This window comes from Euphorbia lathyris, chromosome 8, assembly GCF_963576675.1.
Source record: "Euphorbia lathyris chromosome 8, ddEupLath1.1, whole genome shotgun sequence".
Classification (NCBI taxonomy): domain Eukaryota; kingdom Viridiplantae; phylum Streptophyta; class Magnoliopsida; order Malpighiales; family Euphorbiaceae; genus Euphorbia; species Euphorbia lathyris.
Window position 1 is genome coordinate 69721893 of NC_088917.1, and position 19258 is coordinate 69741150.

Consider the following 19258-nt stretch of genomic DNA (forward strand, 5'->3'; position numbering starts at 1 on the left):
CCCTTAACTTCAAAATATAATATAAAAACCACTCCATTTTATTTTTAGTAACATTAGGTCCCTGATGAAAATAAACGATTTTAAAATTAAAAAATTAAAAAATTAATTTGTTTAAAATTATATTTTTTATTTTTTAAATTATTATTGGTAGACTTTTCTCTAAACAATCAATCACTTTAAATGAGTTAATTCTATAGCTCTCAACCAGTTCTTTGAAGCAGCAAAAAAGAAACTGAATGACAGCTGGTTTTAACGTACTCCGTCGACAGTCCGGTGGTTTTTCCATCTTCATAGCGCCGGGACCTGCAACCTGCAGGTACAACTTTATCGCACAAAGTACTAACAGTCTCTAAAATGCATAGACTATTTGATTCGACCAATTTCGCATTTATTCAAGTTTTCAATCGAATTGATTTTTTACTCTGTTTTGATTAGGGTGTGTTAATGGTCAGTTGTTCAAATTAGTATCACTTTAAATTTTGAACTCTTTCATCTATTGTCAAGAAATTCTGAAAGCCTCTTTAAAGATTTATTTTTTGCCGACTCAGTCAATGTGCCCTAGATCATTAATCGTAGAGCTTGATTACATTGTTTCAGAATATAGAAATGATCTGTTTGAGAGTAAACTCGCAAGTCTTTTTCATTCTTGCCAATTTACGTTCTTTGCTTATGAGGGGATTCTCTGGTTTATTTGGAAAATTATATATTCTCTAATAATGTCATTTTCTCCATACTACATTATTCACATTTCATAAGAAATTAGGATTGGATTTCCGCTAAGAAATTTTGGGTTCAGTGTTTGAAGTTATCAAAAATCAGTAATTTAAAATTCGTTTCTAGAAAGACAATCAGAATTTATAGTACTTGTCTTCTGTTTTGTGGCCAGGAAAAAGCTAGTTTTATTTATGTATGTATTCATCTTTCCTACTGAAAACTGAAATTCTTTTGTTTGATTTTCTCACTGAAGTTCTCGCCATTTGTAACATTTTCTGGTTCATTTCTTAAGCAAAGAAGATTAGCTTCTCCTACCTTTCAACCTATTATAAGAGTTAATGTTGCAAGTTTGAGAGATTTAATGGATGAAGATCAAGAGTTAGTATTATGGTTTTTGTATTTAGTTGTTACAGAATAAGCAAATTTGGGGAGTTGGTGAGACACTTGCAAAGTTCAGGGAGCTAATCTACTTTTATGGACAAGTTTGGGGCGCTGGTGATATGAAATAAGCAAGTTTAGGGAGCTGGTGAGACACTTGCAAAGTTCAGGGAACAATCTATTATTTTGAACAAGTTCAGTAAGCTTGGTGATGTATTACACCATTAAAAAACCATTGTTTTTCATGCTTAGTGGGGAGGGATGAGGATGAATATTTTGAATAAAGTCATATAGGTCGCTTGAATATTTTGAAACAAGCGATCTAACTGCTCATTTCTTTTGAAATAATGTCATTGCTATGATTCTACCGTAAAAAATGATAGTCAGATCGCTTGTTTCAAAAACCCAACCTTTGTACTCTCTTATGCACTGTTTTCACAGCCTCAAAAGCCAATCTTTCTCTTCTATTACTCCACATAACTTGAATCCACCGTCACCCAACCTTGTGAATGAGATTTCCCGCATACTTAGCGACCATAGAAACCCCCACCACGATTTGGAGCTTTCTCTTTGCAATTACTCATCAACAATATCAACAAACTTAGTGGAGCAAGTTTTGAAACGTTGCAAGAATCTTGGATTCCCTGCTCACAGATTCTTTCTCTGGGCTAAAAGACTTCCAGGATTTGAGCATAGTGCAGAAAGCTATCACATTTTGGTGGATATACTGGGTGCTAATAGGCAGTTTGCTTTATTATGGGATTTTTTGATGGAGATTAGAGAATATCAGGATTGGAAGTTAACCCCACAAGTTTTTTGGCTTGTTTTTAGAGCATATAGCAGAGCCAATTTGCCAGGAGATGCCATTCGCGCATTTGATCGAATGGTTGAATTTGGTTTAAACCCTAGCATCCATGATATTGATCAGCTATTGTATGTGTTATGCAAGAGGAAGCATGTGAAATATGCCCAACAATTTCTTGATAGAGTTAAATATCAATTTGAGCCTCAAGCAAAAACTTATAGTATTTTGGTGAGGGGGTGGGGTGATATTGGAGAACCAGTATCAGCAAGTAAGGTGTTCGATGAAATGACTGAAAGAGGAATTGCTGTGGATCTGCTTGCTTATAATAGTTTGTTAGAGGCTTTGTGCAAGGGAGGGGGAGTTAGTGAAGCTTATGAGATGTTTCGAGATATGAGTTCATATAGTGTTGAACCAGATGCATCTACTTATTCCATATTCATTCGTGCATATTGCGAGGCAAATGATATTCATTCATCTTTTAGAGTGCTTGATGAAATGCAGAGACATGATTTGATCCCAAATGTTTTCACTTACAATTGCATCATCAAAAAGCTTTGCAAGAATGACAAGATTGAAGAAGCGTATGAAGTTTTGAATGAGATAATTGAGAGAGGGGGTAGCCCTGACACATGGAGTTACAATACAGTCCTAGCTTATCACTGTGAGCATTCTGAGGTCAATAAGGCTACCAAACTAATAGCTAGAATGCTAAAAGATAACTGCTCGCCAGATCGACATAGTTATAACATGTTGCTAAAATTGCTGATAAGGGTGGGGAGATTTGACATAGCAACTGAGGTCTGGGAAAGTATGGGGGAGAGAGCATTTTATCCTTCGGTCTCAACATATGCTGTTATGGTTCATGGTTTGTGCAAGAAAAATGGTAAATTAGAGGAGGCCTGCAAGTACTTCGAAATGATGATCGATGAAGGACTACCACCATATTCATCCACCGTTCAGATGTTGAGGAACAAGCTAATAGGGTTTGGATTAGTGGATTATGTTGAGATACTTGCCAGTAAGATGGAGAATAGCACTTCCAGTACAATAAGAGAGTTGACGACTTCAATGAGAGGCGGTAAGCTACATGTTAGATCAAGAAGAGAAGAAACAGATACAGAAAGTGACTGAAACTTGAAAGCAATCAATTAAAGTGGATTTAGATCCTTCTCCTTCTTCCTTGAACCACAAGGTGAAAAAGTATCTTGCTTTTTGTTGATACTTGTTGGCTGACATTGCTACCGCAAATGAGGCTCGAAGACGAGCTCTGGTTGGCGCAGCCGGCGGGAAGGTGGTGGATTGGTTGCTCGAAACTGTTGCTGTGGGTGGCGATGGGTATGGTACCCAGGCAGAGGCGGCAAGGGCACTTGCTTATTTGATTGCGGATCCAAATGTGTCTGCGGAAGTGCTTGGCAGGCCTCAGGCTGTGCCTTATTTATTGCGTTTTATATTTCATTGCCAGCCAAAAAAGAAGGTTAGTTCTTATGATGCATCCGCCAGTTGCAATGACTACCTATTTCTGTATTTGTCAAAGAAAATGAACTTAGAAATTGTGTTATGTTTATCGTTTGCCTTCTTACATTAGCATTCATTCCATTTAGTAAAATAAATTAGGCTTCATCAAAGAAAAACCTTGAGCTGTAACTCTGTGCGAATGACATCTACAAATGGTTACATGTAAATAATAGCAATAATGTGTCAGATGAGTAATAGAATTTGGATTAAAAAAATAATAATGTCACAGAAGTTAGGACATAAAGTTATAATGATTATCTGTCGAACTAGTTTATCATCTGTTCGTATGGTTATGTACTAAACCATTCAGTCTCAACTCCTGATCTTGTTCATCTTTACAAGTTGTTTTTTGTGCCATTTATATATTGCATTTCTGTGGAAGCAGCAATCAAGACGTAGTTCATTCGATATTTGTGATTCTTTGAAAGGTAGGAGCATGCTTGTGGCTGCCATCATGGCCATCGTCACATCCAACTGTGATAGTAGTATAGAAAATATCTTGTTCAAGCCATCCTTGTTCTGGTTCTGCCAGTCAATTCCATAATAACTCTGAAGTAGTGTCTCCTCAGCTAGATGTTGTTTTTGTTCATGGTCTGCGAGGTGGACCTTATAAGTCCTGGCACTTATCCAAGAACAAAGTTTCAACTAAATCTGGCTTGGTTGAGAAGATTGATGAGGAAGCTGGGATGCTGGGGACATTTTGGCATGCTGAATGGTTATCAAATGATTTGCCTTAAGTGCGCATGTTTACCATCAAATACAAGGTTTGTCTTCATATTGATACTTTTTAAGTATTTCTTGATGTGCTAGGAATTTGTATTCTTTTCCCCCATTGATTGCTTCTTGAAATTTTGTTCTCGTTTATCTATATTTCTAATGATTATATATTTTTCATGATGCCTATTGGCTTAATTCTAACTCTTGATGAATGTTTGATGCAGACTAATCTTACACAATGGTATGGAGCTACCCTGCCTCTTCAGGTAGATTTCTAGTTTCTTCCTAAAAATATTTAATCTTCAGTTTTATCATTTGCTTTTCTAGGGATAAAGGCTCAATTTGGCCCCTAAACTTGGCTTGTATTGTCAATTTTTTGGATGAACCAAAAATAAAATTTAGGTATTAGTTTGACCCTTAAACTTGGCATTTGGGGTCAAATTAGCCCAAAATGAAATGTGTTAGCATATTGGTGTCTTTCTGACACATGCCAATTTCGTATGCTGACTCATCATTTTGAACTAATTTAACCCCAAATGGCAAGTTAAGGGTCAAAGTGTACCTAAAATTCATTTTGGGGCAAAATTAACCCTGCAAGCCAAGTTGAAGAGTCAAATTGATCCTCTATTCGCTTTTCTAGTGATCCAATGCTGTAAATATCATATTCTTTTTGCTATTATATTTATAGCATAATTCATGTCAGCATTCAAATATGTAGGAAGTTAGCTCAAAGCTATTAGAGAAGCTTGTTACTGCAGGCATTGGGAATCGACCTGTTGTATTTGTTACTCACGGGTATGTGAGAATTCATTTCTTTTAACTAAATGAATTTTTACTATTAGAAAACTAAAATTTTGTGTTTGTGCTATTTTTTAGTTTTTGTTTCATCATGTATAACTAAGTTACAAGTGTTTTGGAGACTCAAAATAGTTAGCATGATAAGATATCTAAAATTGGCATTTGTGTGCCATTGGGATATGACTGCAGCAAATGCATCATTTTTATACAAAACTTAGCTTCAAGATTTAAAAGGTTCCTTAATAGTGTAAGGATTATAGACATCAAAGAGTATGAGTAGTTGAAGAAATTAACTCAGCCAACTTTATTGGACTACGATAAGGACATAGTATTTTCATCTTTTAGTTGTCTACTCTCCTTTCATGAACTCTCATGCTTTATTTGCATAAGAAACATTATAATCTAGTGCTACTGATTGCAGCATGGGAGGCCTGGTTGTTAAGCAGATGCTGCAGAAAGAAGCAAGGGCAGAAAATAATGATAACCTTGTGAACAATACTGTTGGAATCGTAAGCTCCACATAATGAATTTATGTGAACTTAATTTGCAATTTGAATTGGTTAATTAGACTGTCAGGTTGTTTAATCATATATATCGTGTGACTGCAGGTATTCTATAGCTGTCCACACTTCGGCAGCAAATTAGCAGACATGCCTTGGAGATTGGGCCTCGTGCTTAGGCAACAAGATATTGTGATTCCAGGACCTAGTAGTCCTGGACTTTCCTATGTCAAGTATTTGGAGGAGCTTGCAGATAATAGTGCACCCTTATTCCTCTGCCATTTCTACAATATATACTTTTCACATATAGCAGGTGGTCAAGTGATAGCAAAGCAGGTTGGTCGTTGTACAGTTTCTACATATGAGTTTATAAGCCTCAAAAGAATCATATAAGCTTTGGGACCCTAGAACAAGTTTGATTTCTCTATCTTGCATGAAACATTTCATTTAAATGTAGTTTTTTATTTTTAAAATCCAGCATGTGTCCCCTGTCGGGAAAATAACACTGTATGAACCTCTGCATAGGGGGATAAGAGGTCATATCTCGGAAATGTCTTAGATATCGTCCGCTTTCATGTCCCATTCCTTGGACTTTTAAAATGCGTCTACATGTATCATGTATTGGCAACGCAACTAACAAATATAGCCAGTTACTCTCTCCTTTTGTGATGTGGAGTCCAGTTTATTCCTGCCCCTGTCCCTATCCTTGAAGACCGCTCCTTGCTCAACCCTTCCACCCTGGTGCACCCTCTTGGGACCAGGTCGTTAATGGGCCACCGGCTTTCGCTTGGTTCTTCCCTAAACCAAAGAGCTACAAGTTAGGTGGTATGACTTTCATTGATCAAAATTTTGCTCAATTATTGTTGCACATACAAGTTCAGAATTCGAAATTCAGTTCCATGAATAGTTGATTGGAAATTGGAAGAGGTATAGAAGTTGTATGAAAATGGGGAGAACACACGAGTTATTTGCTGATATACCCTACCAATATAGGATGGTGAAACATAAAGAAGTTGTACTTCATTCTTCAGTTTTCACTGGATTCTGGAAGACTAATTCGTGGACAGAGTAACCAAAGCATGTCTACCTCAAGTCTCTCACCATAATTTCTCTGAATTTGAATCGCACTGATACTTGTTTTCTATGCTTTAATTCTCTTACCTGGTCTGCTTTCAATGTTTGAATGGTTTGTTTCCACCTGATAGATAACCCTTTGTAGCATCGAAACTCCAGAGGTACTTATCTTTTTCTTTTAAAACGAAGTCCATAATGTTCTGAATCACATGAATGATATGCTAGACCTGTACATGTTGTTCTGACATCATGTTGCTTTTAGGTCTCAGATAAAATCCTACAAATGGGATCATCATCATATGAAGCAAAGTTATTTGCAGATTCAACAGTTTTGCTTGGTGAGGCTACAACTTGTTTCTGTCTTACCTCTAATTATTAATTGATATGATGTTAATGCCATATTGCTTCTCAATTAGTTGGATGTGAACAATCAGGATTGGACTAAAAGGAGCACTGCACTTGTTTCTTCAAGTGATTGATCCTAACTCAGCAATTTTCACCATGTGAAGCACCAGATCCTGCCCACCATCTCTCTCTTGTGAAACCAGTGTTTTGTTGATGATATTCAGATTGAGGTTCTGTTTGCAATTTAACTAACAATGGCTGTTGTAATGATAGCCAGGACATGGCCTATTTTTAACCAAATTTATCATCTTCCTTGTCACAACTGAATCCATCACCAATTCATCATTGCTGTTGCTAACTTAACAGGCATATCAAAATGCATACATAAGATTAAAGTTGTTTGCAGGAAGATATTGTGTTTTAGGGAAATAATATTTCCTTGTATTCGACTACAACACTGAAAAATATTTTCCGTTCACTAACTTAAATTATATTGTAGTATTATATTTATCTGTACTTTTTTTTTTTTTCAACTAAATATGAATACTATTACTTCCCACGTCATTAATGCAGATCAAATTTATGTATAAGAAGCTAAAAAACATATCATGTGTTGTGTTTTAAAGAGTATCGCATATGCTGCAAGCCCCGTATTAATTGTCTGTGTGGAACATCGTTTCCAATTCACTATTTGCTAAAAGATTCTTAATCCACTCTTCAAAAATAATATAAATAATTGAGTCTTAGTAATTTAAGAATAACTAATACATATCATTTCCAACAATACTAATTATATTCATTTCTTATTTATTATTTTATTATTATAATTATTAATTATTATTATGTTTACTAATAGTGAGAGGAGGAATTCTCATTTCATTCCAATATGTATTCCCAATTCTTTCAATCTAACCTTTTCATTTACTCTATTTTTACATCACACTATTATTAATTTCTAATTATTACTATTGTTATATATATAATTATATATATTTATAAGAGTAAATAGAAATTTATGATTATGCATAGCAAAACAAACATGATAATGTAATGGTGATTACATTAGATCAACCAAACATGGTAATGTAATGATTATTCCTCCATTACATTACAACATTGATTACATTACAATCTTGATTACATTACATTGCATTATAGCGTACCAAACATACCCTAAGAGGTGGAGGTGGAGAGAGATGCTCTAAAATGCAGTTGGAGATGCTCTTATTAATTGTTCTATACAATATGATGAGGTATATAAGCCAAGCCTAGCCATATACTAACAAAAACCCACCTAAAGGTCCACCCCACGTCTATAAAAAGGCAACACACCAACGCCACAAGGGGCAGATATCTCTCTCTATCTCCCTTATTATACTTTGTCTCTCTATATCGAACTGACTTGGACATCAAAGTGTTTTCAGGGACTGATCCCGGCGCAGAGACGTGATCCGAACCCGAAGGCTACTCCAACTCCTCATTATTTGGTGAAGTGGGCGTGGACAACAGTAGACCCTCAGATCAGACTAAGCCCCCTTACACGACGAACTATGGAAGACTCTGCACCATTCACCCCATTGAGAGAAATGCTGGTTCAACCAGCTACGACCTCCGGAGGCCTGGATTAGGAAGGGCCATCATCGAATCCCGCCATAGAATCGATGAACCTGGCCCCCTCTTTGAAGAAGTGGAACCCTCAGAAAAGGAAGCCTATAGCACGACACAACTCATTAATGTCATCCGAAGCTTCCAAGCAGCACAAGCGTTCCAAACGGCCGCCCAGATGAAAATCATTAACCAACAGATGAGCCTCTAGGAAGAAAACGCGAGGATATGACAGTTTCTCAAGGGTGACATCGGGACGATAGTTGGGAGCTTGTTAGTCTTGGGCCCGGTGATGGCTCACGCGGTGTAGGATGGCCCGGTAGGCCCTACCCCACCGATCACGGCTGCGCAAGACAACTCAGGGAGTGGAACCCCCATTCGCGGAATGGCACCTCAGGACGTCGATGAACTTTTGGATGCAAAAATACAGCGTTTCCTGGATAAGAGGGAGCTCGGTAGGGTAATGGGGGGAACCGTAACTTCTAGCAAGACTCCTCTGGTGCATCGCATCATTGAGACCCGTTTTCCCCGAGATTGGAAGGCCCCTCGCTTGGCTTTCTACTCCAGAACTGAAGACCCCAACGATCACGTCGCTTCTTTCATAAGCACCATCAACCTCTACTCGAAAGATGAGGACATCATGTGCAAGATTTTTCCCACAACCCTGTCGGGCAGCGCCTAAGAATGGTATCAGGGTCTCGCCCCGGAATCGATAGACTCTTTTGATCTTTTGAAAGATCTGTTCTTATCAAGATTTGCGGCCGCCGTAGAGGTTCGAAAAATTAGTTCGGATCTTAACGGCCTGAGACAACGACCCACGGAGCCCCTCAGAAACTTCCTCTCAATATTTCATCACATGGCCTCGCAGGTCAAGGGCCTCAATCTGGAGGTCGCGCACGACGCGTTGGCAAAGGGAACTTCTACGAGCCCTTGAAGCAGAAGTGTTTCTGAAAGATGTCTCGGTCCTTCGAGGAATTGATGACCATGGGGAAAACATTTTTTAAATATGATGACTGCGACCGTCCCCCGGGCTATGAAGAGTCGGAGAAGGATAAGGCGAAACGTGACTCTCGACAGGAGGAGAAGGGCAAAGCCCCAATAGAACCTCATGACGGTAACCAAAGCCAAAAGGATGAGGCGCCCATGGCATACCATCCTCCAAGAGAACCTGAGCTCGGTGAACCCAGAGGCGCAGGTAGGGAAGTTCACTATGCAAAGCACCCACTGCCTCGACGATGCGTGCAACATCAATCTCCTTCCGATAAGTCCTCCCGAACGCGAACAGACAAAGAGCAGTACTTCAAGTACCACAAGTCCACCGCGCACTCCACGGATAATTGCAACCAGTTTTAGAAGGAAATCGACAAGATCCTCGAATAGGGGGCACCTCTACGAGCCCCAAGACAATAGGAACCGACGACTAGGCAGCGCGACGTAGCCCCAAGGGCCGAGGACAACAAAAGACTACTCTATCAAGAATAAATCCACGTCAGCTGGGAGGGGGCACCGACGCATGGCGGCACCCTCACCTCGAGAAAGAGAAAGACAACTGATAGAACATTGATGGTGCAACCACCTCTTAGGACCCCACATTCAGAGGCCCTGGTCATAACCCTCGTGATAACAAATTTCAGCGTGCACATGATTCTGGTGGATACAGGCAGTTTGGTCAATCTGCTAACTTGGAAGGCGCTAGAAGCCATGAGAGGACATTCATCATCCCTTAGGGATGGGAGCTTCTCGCTGGTGGGACTATCGAACATCGAAGTCCCAATTAAAGGCATTATCTCGCTACCGGTCATCTTCATAGAGGGGTCGAAAGACGCGAAATGAGTGGCTCAATGGGTAGTGGTAGACATCCGGTTGGCCTACAATGCAATCTTAGGAAGACCGCTCCTCTCTACGGCATGAGCCTTAGTCTCGGTCGCTGACCTTAGCCTAACGCTCCCGTGTCCGGGTGGGTTGATCAACGTCTCCAGAGATAGGATGCTGGCTCGGAAGATACACTGGCAAGCCACGCAATCGGATTTTTCTCTTAAAAATAGCTATTTGGATTTTTTTTTTGTTTCATGTTTAAAATTAAAAGGTAAAATACAATACTAAAAAATGAAAATAAACGAACACTTATCAATCGGAAGAATTATCCATTGAAAATGACAACTTGAAATGATTTAGCTTATTTGCATAAATATCAAAATATTAATAGCTAAAAAGTGATTGATAGAAAAATACATTCCAATCCACTAGCGGAGCTAGGAATTCATTCCTCGATAGGCTAATTTTAATCTTATGATTGAAGGTAAATCCAGCCCATAAAGGCTAGGTAAAAAAATTTTAGCCTTCAATACACTAAAATTTTATCTTTTTAGTGTGATGTTTAAGCCTCAAAGCATACATGTTAAACCAACTCAATCACTGTAAAATATTGAAATAATACTAGCTAAATTAAATTCCAAATTAAAACCCCTAAATTAAATCCCCAAATCAAAATCTCTAAATGAAAACCCCTAGATTAAATTTTCAAATAAAAAACCTAAATTAAATCTCCAAATCAAAACCTCGTATATTAACAACCTAAATTAAATTCACATATTAAAAACCTTTTAATCAAAACCCTTACATTTAAACACATCAAACAAAATCCTTAAATTAGTTTAACATATAATCAATCTTATTATAAAAAGAGAGAAGGAGAAGAAGAAAATAAAAGGCGAAGAAGAAAATAAAAGGTGAACGAGAAGAATTTTTTTTTTTTAAAAAGCAATTAATAGAAAAAAAGGGAAAAAAGCTGTAGTTTAGGGGTGGTAACGTGACGAGACAGGGCGGGGACGATTTTGTATCATCCATTTCGTGCCTAATATTTTCGGGGGCAGTTTCAGAAAATTTTCAAAAAAGTATTCGGAGATTTTTTAGTAACCATATTGGCCCGCACAGTTGCCCACGGGTGACAAGAAATCCCCCAACCCCAAATAATTTTTAAAATTTTAAAATGTGATTTGTAATTTATTGTGTTTTAATTTTATGTTTTTAATTTTTTTTTAAACTGAAATCCTAAGTAAATTATTGTAAATATAATATAATCTATATTGTACAATATATTTTCTTAAAGCAAATCTCAATGTTAATTAAACTTTTTTAAGATTTTTTATTATTAATTAAAAATAAATTCTTTTTTTTTATATAGAAACGGGAAAAGAAAGACAACACAAAGACAAAGCTAGTCTGGGACCAGCCTAGGAAAGCTAACCCCAACTCTATTCTCAAAAAGGAGAGAAGAAAGAAAGATAGGAGGATCAGAAAGGGTGGTAACACCTAACATCCCCTCATGCCCAGCCGCCACCAAGCGATCCGCAATCCGGTTCTGTTCTCTAAAGATGTGGCTGAACTCTAAGAACTCAAAGGAAGAGCCAAGTCTTTTAATAGCTTTGATAAGGTTCTGGCTACTAAGACAAATATCATGATTATTAGAAATCATATTAATGGCCTCCTTATTATCAGATTCCACAGAAAGCCTCTTAATACCCAGACTTCTGGCAACCTTGACACCAGAGAGAATACCCCAAAGCTCTGCCGAGAAGGACGAGCCCAACCCCAGATTATGGGTGAACCCAGACATCCAGTCGCCCCCCGCGTCTCTAAGAACACCGTCGGCCGCGACTCTTCCATTGTTGAGGCAGGAGCCATCCGTATTCAACTTCACCACCCCATCCTTTGGCCTACTCCAACCAACAAGGTGAACCTCTTTATTCTGGGTGGACCTGACAAGGGGGTCCCCTTTGAAGCTCTCAGTAATAATAAGGAGCTTTTTCGAGAAAAACTCAGGTAAGTTCTGAATAAAAACAGTCTTCTCACTAAAAATCTCCTCGTTCCTCCACTTCCAGATTTGGTGACAAATAATAGCAAAGAAAATGTCACCATGCTCCATGTTAGCTAGTAACTTCCCACTAACCCCATTAGAGAACCAGTCATTCTCAGAGTGGGAAAGGAAGGAAGGGAGAATGTGGTGTGGGAGAACTTTCTTCCACACCTCTTTACTTTTAGAGCAGTCCCTAAGGGCATGGCACAAAGTTTCAACATGGCCACTGCATCTATTGCAAGCTCCTGAATCCGCCAAATGTCGTCTGTGCCTATCCGAATTAGTAAGCAACCTATCCTTAACTCCCAGCCACAGGAAGCTCCTAATACGGTAAGGGATTTTAAGGGCCCAAATGGATTTCCAAGTATCCGAGAGAGGGTCGGATCCATTGAGTGTAAAGGCTTCAAAGGCAGACTTGCAAGAATAAGCTCCATTGTTAGTCAGTGCCCAGCAATGCCTATCCTTATCTTCCTCTTGATTACTAATCTTAACTCCCCTGATTCTGAGGAGAGTATCCAAGCTAAAGAAGGTATCAAATTTAGACCAAATCCAGTCCCCATCAGAGTCCACCACATCGGCAATCCTCCAGTTGCGGATATTGCTAGGCGGGGGGGGGGGGGGGGGGAGCTACAAACATCTATAAGCGGTTTATCTCCGATCCAGGTATCATTCGAGAAGCTAATGGATTTACCATTACCCACCTCCAGGCCAACCCCCGAGCAGAAATCAGCAAACACAGCGCTGAGCCCTTTCCAAAGGAAAGAACAATTGACAACTCTCTCCTTGGGGCCTCCAAAGATTTTTTCCTTCTGATACTTACCACAGAGCATACGAACCCAAAGAGAAGAGGGGCATTGCCACATTCTCCAGAGGAGCTTCATTAATAAAACTTTGTTGTTGTCCTTAGCTTGTCTAATGCCAAGACCCCCCTGCTTTTAGGCTGGCAGACCTCCTTCCAAGGGACAAGGTGAATCTTTCTTCCCTCTCCAGACTCTCCCCAAAGAAAACGCCGGTTAATTTTGTCAAGCTCATTGAGAACCGGCTCAGGTAATTTACAGGCTTGCATGATATGATTGGGAGCCGCACAATTGACAGACTGAATTAAAGTTAGACGGCCTGCCAGGGAGAGAGAATTGGCTTTCCAACTAGCACACAACCCATTAGTTTTATCCAGAGTCTCTTTAAAAGAGGCTTTGGAAACTCTGTCACTATGGAGGGGGACCCCAAGATACTTACCCAAAGAGTGAGTAAGAGGAATGCCAGAAAGATCGCTAAGTTTTTTACAAATGCTTTTTTCCATGTTCTTAAAGCAAAGCATCCGAGACTTATGGACATTAATCTTCTGGCCAGAAGCGGCGCAAAAGCAATTAAGAATATCCATGACCACGCCAACTTGCTCCTCATTTCCTTCCACAAAGATCATCACATCATCAGCGAAGAACAAATAGGAAATAGGAGGGCAAAACTTGTTAATGGACATAGGATGAAGAATCCCCTTGCTCCCAGCCTCTTGAATTAGGTGAGCCAGCCTTTCCATAGCAACCACAAAAAGGAAATGGGTCATAGGATCTCCTTGACGGATACCCCTGGAAGGAGAGAACTCATCAGACATATCTCCATTGATCAAAACCTGGAAAACTAGAGAAGAAATGCAATCCTCAATCGATCTCCTCCAGTTCTCAGGGATACCAGCTCTTTTTAAGCTATCTAGAAGAAAACTCCAATTTAAGCGGTCATAAGCTTTCTCCAGATCAAGTTTGAGAGCCACGAACACTTTCTTACCTTTCCTCATCTTCATAGAGTGAACCATCTCCTGGGCAATAACCACATTGTCCATCATTTGCCTGCCAGGAACAAAACTACCTTGATTTTGGCTAATAATCTCAGGAAGGATACGCCGGAGCCTATTAGCCACAATCTTAGTGATAGCTTTGTATAAGACATTGCACAGACTGATCGGCCTCATTTGTAAAAAGGAGGAAGGTTTTTCAACTTTAGGGATCAGAACCAGGAGTGTTTTGTTCACCAGCCTAATATCGTTGGATCCACCGAAAACCCCTAAAATAAAATTGTAAATGCCTTCCTTCATCGTATCCCAGTGTTTATGGTAAAAACTAGCAGGAATACCATCGATCCCTGGAGCCTTAGTAGCTCCAATACTGGTGAAGGCAAGATCAATTTCTTTCTGGTCGATAGGATGAAAAGCTTCTTTAATAGCCTCCTCCTCCAGCCTAGGAAAGGAGATCTCAAAATGGGCTTTGTCCAGATCCACCTCTTCCTCTTTAAAGAGGTCTTTATAGAAATCAAGGGCAAGGCGATGAATATCTTCCTCCTCATAAATCCAATCACCATTGGAGTCTTTAATAGCATCGATCTGATTCCTCTGCCTCCTAATAATAGTAGAGAGGTGGAAAAATCTGGTATTCCGGTCACCGTCCTTAATCCAAGCCTTTCTAGACTTCTGGAACCAAATGAGCTCTTCCTGTCTAAGCACAGCTTCCAACTCGTTCTGGAGAGATCTAAGATGATAATTCAGACTGTGGTCAAAACGGATCTCCAAACAGCGTTGAATACCTTCCATTCTCCTTAAAAGTTTATTTTTCCTTCGGATAATATGGCCAAAGATGTTTTTATTCCATCCCACCATATTTCTTCTAAACTCCTCAACAGCAAGGAGAACATTAGAATGAGGTTGCCAATTGTCCTTAACAAAATTCCTGAACTCTGGATGGGTATCCCAAGCAACAAGGTACCTAAAAGGTCTATTCCCTTTGAGCCGATGACCTTTAACCAGTTTAACGAGAATAGGACAATGGTCAGAATGACGAAAAGGGAGATTCAGCACGTTCACCTCGGGAAATCTGTAAATCGCAGCCACATTCGCATAAACTTTGTCCAACCGAACAAACACGCTATTTCTTTTCCAAGTGAACTTATGACCAGCGGCTCCCAGGTCAGCCATCCGTATTCAACTTCACCACCCCATCCTTTGGCCTACTCCAACCAACAAGGTGAACCTCTTTATTCTGGGTGGACCTGACAAGGGGGTCCCCTTTGAAGCTCTCAGTAATAATAAGGAGCTTTTTCGAGAAGAACTCAGGTAAGTTCTGAATAAAAACAGTCTTCTCACTAAAAATCTCCTCGTTCCTCCACTTCCAGATTTGGTGACAAATAATAGCAAAGAAAATGTCACCATGCTCCATGTTAGCTAGTAACTTCCCACTAACCCCATTAGAGAACCAGTCATTCTCAGAGTGGGAAAGGAAGGAAGAGAGAATGTGGTGTGGGAGAACTTTCTTCCACACCTCTTTACTTTTAGAGCAGTCCCTAAGGGCATGGCACAAAGTTTCAACATGGCCACTGCATCTATTGCAAGCTCCTGAATCCGCCAAATGCCGTCTGTGCCTATCCGAATTAGTAAGCAACCTATCCTTAACTCCCAGCCACAGGAAGCTCCTAATACGGTAAGGGATTTTAAGGGCCCAAATGGATTTCCAAGTATCCGAGAGAGGGTCGAATCCGTTGAGTGTAAAGGCTTCAAAGGCAGACTTGCAAGAATAAGCTCCATTGTTAGTCAGTGCCCAGCAATGTCTATCCTTATCTTCCTCTTGATTACTAATCTTAACTCCCCTGATTCTGAGGAGACTATCCAAGCTAAAGAAGGTATCAAATTTAGACCAAATCCAATCCCCATCAGAGTCCACCACATCGGCAATCCTCCAGTTGCGGATATTGCTAGGCGGGGGGGGGGGGGGGGGGGGGGGGGGGGAGCTACAAACATCTATAAGCGGTTTATCTCCGATCCAGGTATCATTCGAGAAGCTAATGGATTTACCATTACCCACCTCCAGGCCAACCCCCGAGCAGAAATCAGCAAACACAGCGCTGAGCCCTTTCCAAAGGAAAGAACAATTGACAACTCTCTCCTTGGGGCCTCCAAAGATTTTTTCCTTCTGATACTTACCACAGAGCATACGAACCCAAAGAGAAGAGGGGCATTGCCACATTCTCCAGAGGAGCTTCATTAATAAAACTTTGTTGTTGTCCTTAGCTTGTCTAATGCCAAGACCCCCCTGCTTTTAGGCTGGCAGACCTCCTTCCAAGGGACAAGGTGAATCTTTCTTCCCTCTCCAGACTCTCCCCAAAGAAAACGCCGGTTAATTTTGTCAAGCTCATTGAGAACCGGCTCAGGTAATTTACAGGCTTGCATGATATGATTGGGAGCCGCACAATTGACAGACTGAATTAAAGTTAGACGGCCTGCCAGGGAGAGAGAATTGGCTTTCCAACTAGCACACAACCCATTAGTTTTATCCAGAGTCTCTTTAAAAGAGGCTTTGGAAACTCTGTCACTATGGAGGGGGACCCCAAGATACTTACCCAAAGAGTGAGTAAGAGGAATGCCAGAAAGATCGCTAAGTTTTTTACAAATGCTTTTTTCCATGTTCTTAAAGCAAAGCATCCGAGACTTATGGACATTAATCTTCTGGCCAGAAGCGGCGCAAAAGCAATTAAGAATATCCATGACCACGCCAACTTGCTCCTCATTTCCTTCCACAAAGATCATCACATCATCAGCGAAGAACAAATAGGAAATAGGAGGGCAAAACTTGTTAATGGACATAGGATGAAGAATCCCCTTGCTCCCAGCCTCTTGAATTAGGTGAGCCAGCCTTTCCATAGCAACCACAAAAAGGAAATGGGTCATAGGATCTCCTTGACGGATACCCCTGGAAGGAGAGAACTCATCAGACATATCTCCATTGATCAAAACCTGGAAAACTGGAGAAGAAATGCAATCCTCAATCGATCTCCTCCAGTTCTCAGGGATACCAGCTCTTTTTAAGCTATCTAGAAGGAAACTCCAATTTAAGCGGTGATAAGCTTTCTCCAGATCAAGTTTGAGAGCCACGAACACTTTCTTACCTTTCCTCATCTTCATAGAGTGAACCATCTCCTGGGCAATAACCACATTGTCCATCATTTGCCTGCCAGGAACAAAACTACCTTGATTTTGGCTAATAATCTCAGGAAGGATACGCCGGAGCCTATTAGCCACAATCTTAGTGATAGCTTTGTATAAGACATTGCACAGACTGATCGGCCTCATTTGTAAAAAGGAGGAAGGTTTTTCAACTTTAGGGATCAGAACCAGGAGTGTTTTGTTCACCAGCCTAATATCGTTGGATCCACCGAAAACCCCTAAAATAAAATTGTAAATGCCTTCCTTCATCGTATCCCAGTGTTTATGGTAAAAACTAGCAGGAATACCATCGATCCCTGGAGCCTTAGTAGCTCCAATACTGGTGAAGGCAAGATCAATTTCTTTCTGGTCGATAGGATGAAAAGCTTCTTTAATAGCCTCCTCCTCCAGCCTAGGAAAGGAGATCTCAAAATGGGCTTTGTCCAGATCCACCTCTTCCTCTTTAAAGAGGTCTTTATAGAAATCAAGGACAAGGCGATGAATATCTTCCTCCTCATAAATCCAATCACCATTGGAGTCTTTAATAGCATCGATCTGATTCCTCTGCCTCCTAATAATAGTAGAGAGGTGGAAAAATCTGGTATTCCGGTCACCGTCCTTAATCCAAGCCTTTCTAGACTTCTGGAACCAAAGGAGCTCTTCCTGTCTAAGCACAGCTTCCAACTCGTTCTGGAGAGATCTAAGATGATAATTCAGACTGTGGTCAAAACGGATCTCCAAACAGCGTTGAATACCTTCCATTCTCCTTAAAAGTTTATTTTTCCTTCGGATAATATGGCCAAAGATGTTTTTATTCCATCCCACCATATTTCTTCTAAACTCCTCAACAGCAAGGAGAACATTAGAATGAGGTTGCCAATTGTCCTTAACAAAATTCCTGAACTCTGGATGGGTATCCCAAGCAACAAGGTACCTAAAAGGTCTATTCCCTTTGAGCCGATGACCTTTAACCAGTTTAACGAGAATAGGACAATGGTCAGAATGACGAAAAGGGAGATTCAGCACGTTCACCTCGGGAAATCTGTAAATCGCAGCCACATTCGCATAAACTTTGTCCAACCGAACAAACACGCTATTTCTTTTCCAAGTGAACTTATGACCAGCGGCTCCCAGGTCAGACAGCCCGCATAGATCCATATTCTGCTTATGATTAAGGCAACGGTTCACATAATGATTACCCCCCCTCTCTGATCACTCATGAGGGCAATATCATTAAAGTCCCCAGCAACCATCCAAGCATCCACCATGCTTGTACTTATAGAATATAGGAGCTCCCACAGCCTTTTTCGGTTAGTCAAAACCGGGTCGGCATAAACAAAGGTGACAAAGAAATGTTTGTTACCAGGGTAACAAACCTTACTATGAATGAATTGATTATCCATACTAATAATATCGATACTAACACGATCTGGCTTCCAAAAAAGCCAAATCCCCCCTGCCCGACCAGTAGCCTCAGATCTGACACAACTCCAATTCTTAAACTTTCTAACCACCTCATCTGCTTTGGAACCACTAACCTTGGTTTCAAGAAGAGCAAAACAAGAAGGATTAAATTGCTTAATAAGATCTTTAACATGAATGCGGGTAGCCTTACTAGCCGCACCTCTAACATTCCAAACAAAAAAGTCCATCAGAAAAGAAGACTATTGATCATAGGCCCACACCTTATGCAAGGTATTTGTTCGGGGCTCCTGAGAGCCTCAAAGAGGTGCCAGCAGGCCCCCTTTTATCCCAAGAATCCAAAGAACTATGGTTCTTTTTAGGGTTAGCTTTAGGTTTCTTCATATTCAACTCATTGACTCCCATAGTTTTTGCGGTTGGGACATCAACAAGAGTTTTCAAATTACTAACCTCTTTGGTCATCATTCTTCCTGTTGAGCCAATGATCTGGGATTTCCCCTTGACAACAGCATTAGAATCGAAAAGAGGATTAATAGAATCACCTAGGATGGAAGCAGGCTCGACTG

The 19258-nt window shown here is 40.2% G+C and overlaps 1 protein-coding gene across 17 annotated transcripts; it reads left to right on the plus strand.

Moving 5' to 3' along the window:
- The first annotated feature begins 162 nt into the window (after window positions 1-162).
- LOC136202516 (uncharacterized) lies at window positions 163-7388 on the plus strand. 17 transcript variants are annotated; one of them, XM_065993183.1, is made up of 8 exons: window positions 166-316; window positions 3982-4176; window positions 4354-4395; window positions 5349-5436; window positions 5536-5763; window positions 6633-6662; window positions 6764-6839; window positions 6918-7388. In XM_065993183.1, exons 2-8 carry the CDS (start codon window positions 3986-3988, stop codon window positions 6944-6946), a joined length of 684 nt encoding a protein of 227 aa, XP_065849255.1. In that variant the 5' UTR covers window positions 166-316; window positions 3982-3985; the 3' UTR covers window positions 6947-7388. The 17 variants fall into 17 exon arrangements, 10 of the variants coding, with proteins under 10 accessions (XP_065849255.1, XP_065849252.1, XP_065849251.1 ...); XM_065993180.1 differs by having other exon boundaries at window positions 168-316; window positions 3841-4176; XM_065993179.1 differs by having other exon boundaries at window positions 169-316; window positions 3798-4176.
- The last annotated feature ends 11870 nt before the right edge of the window (window positions 7389-19258 follow it).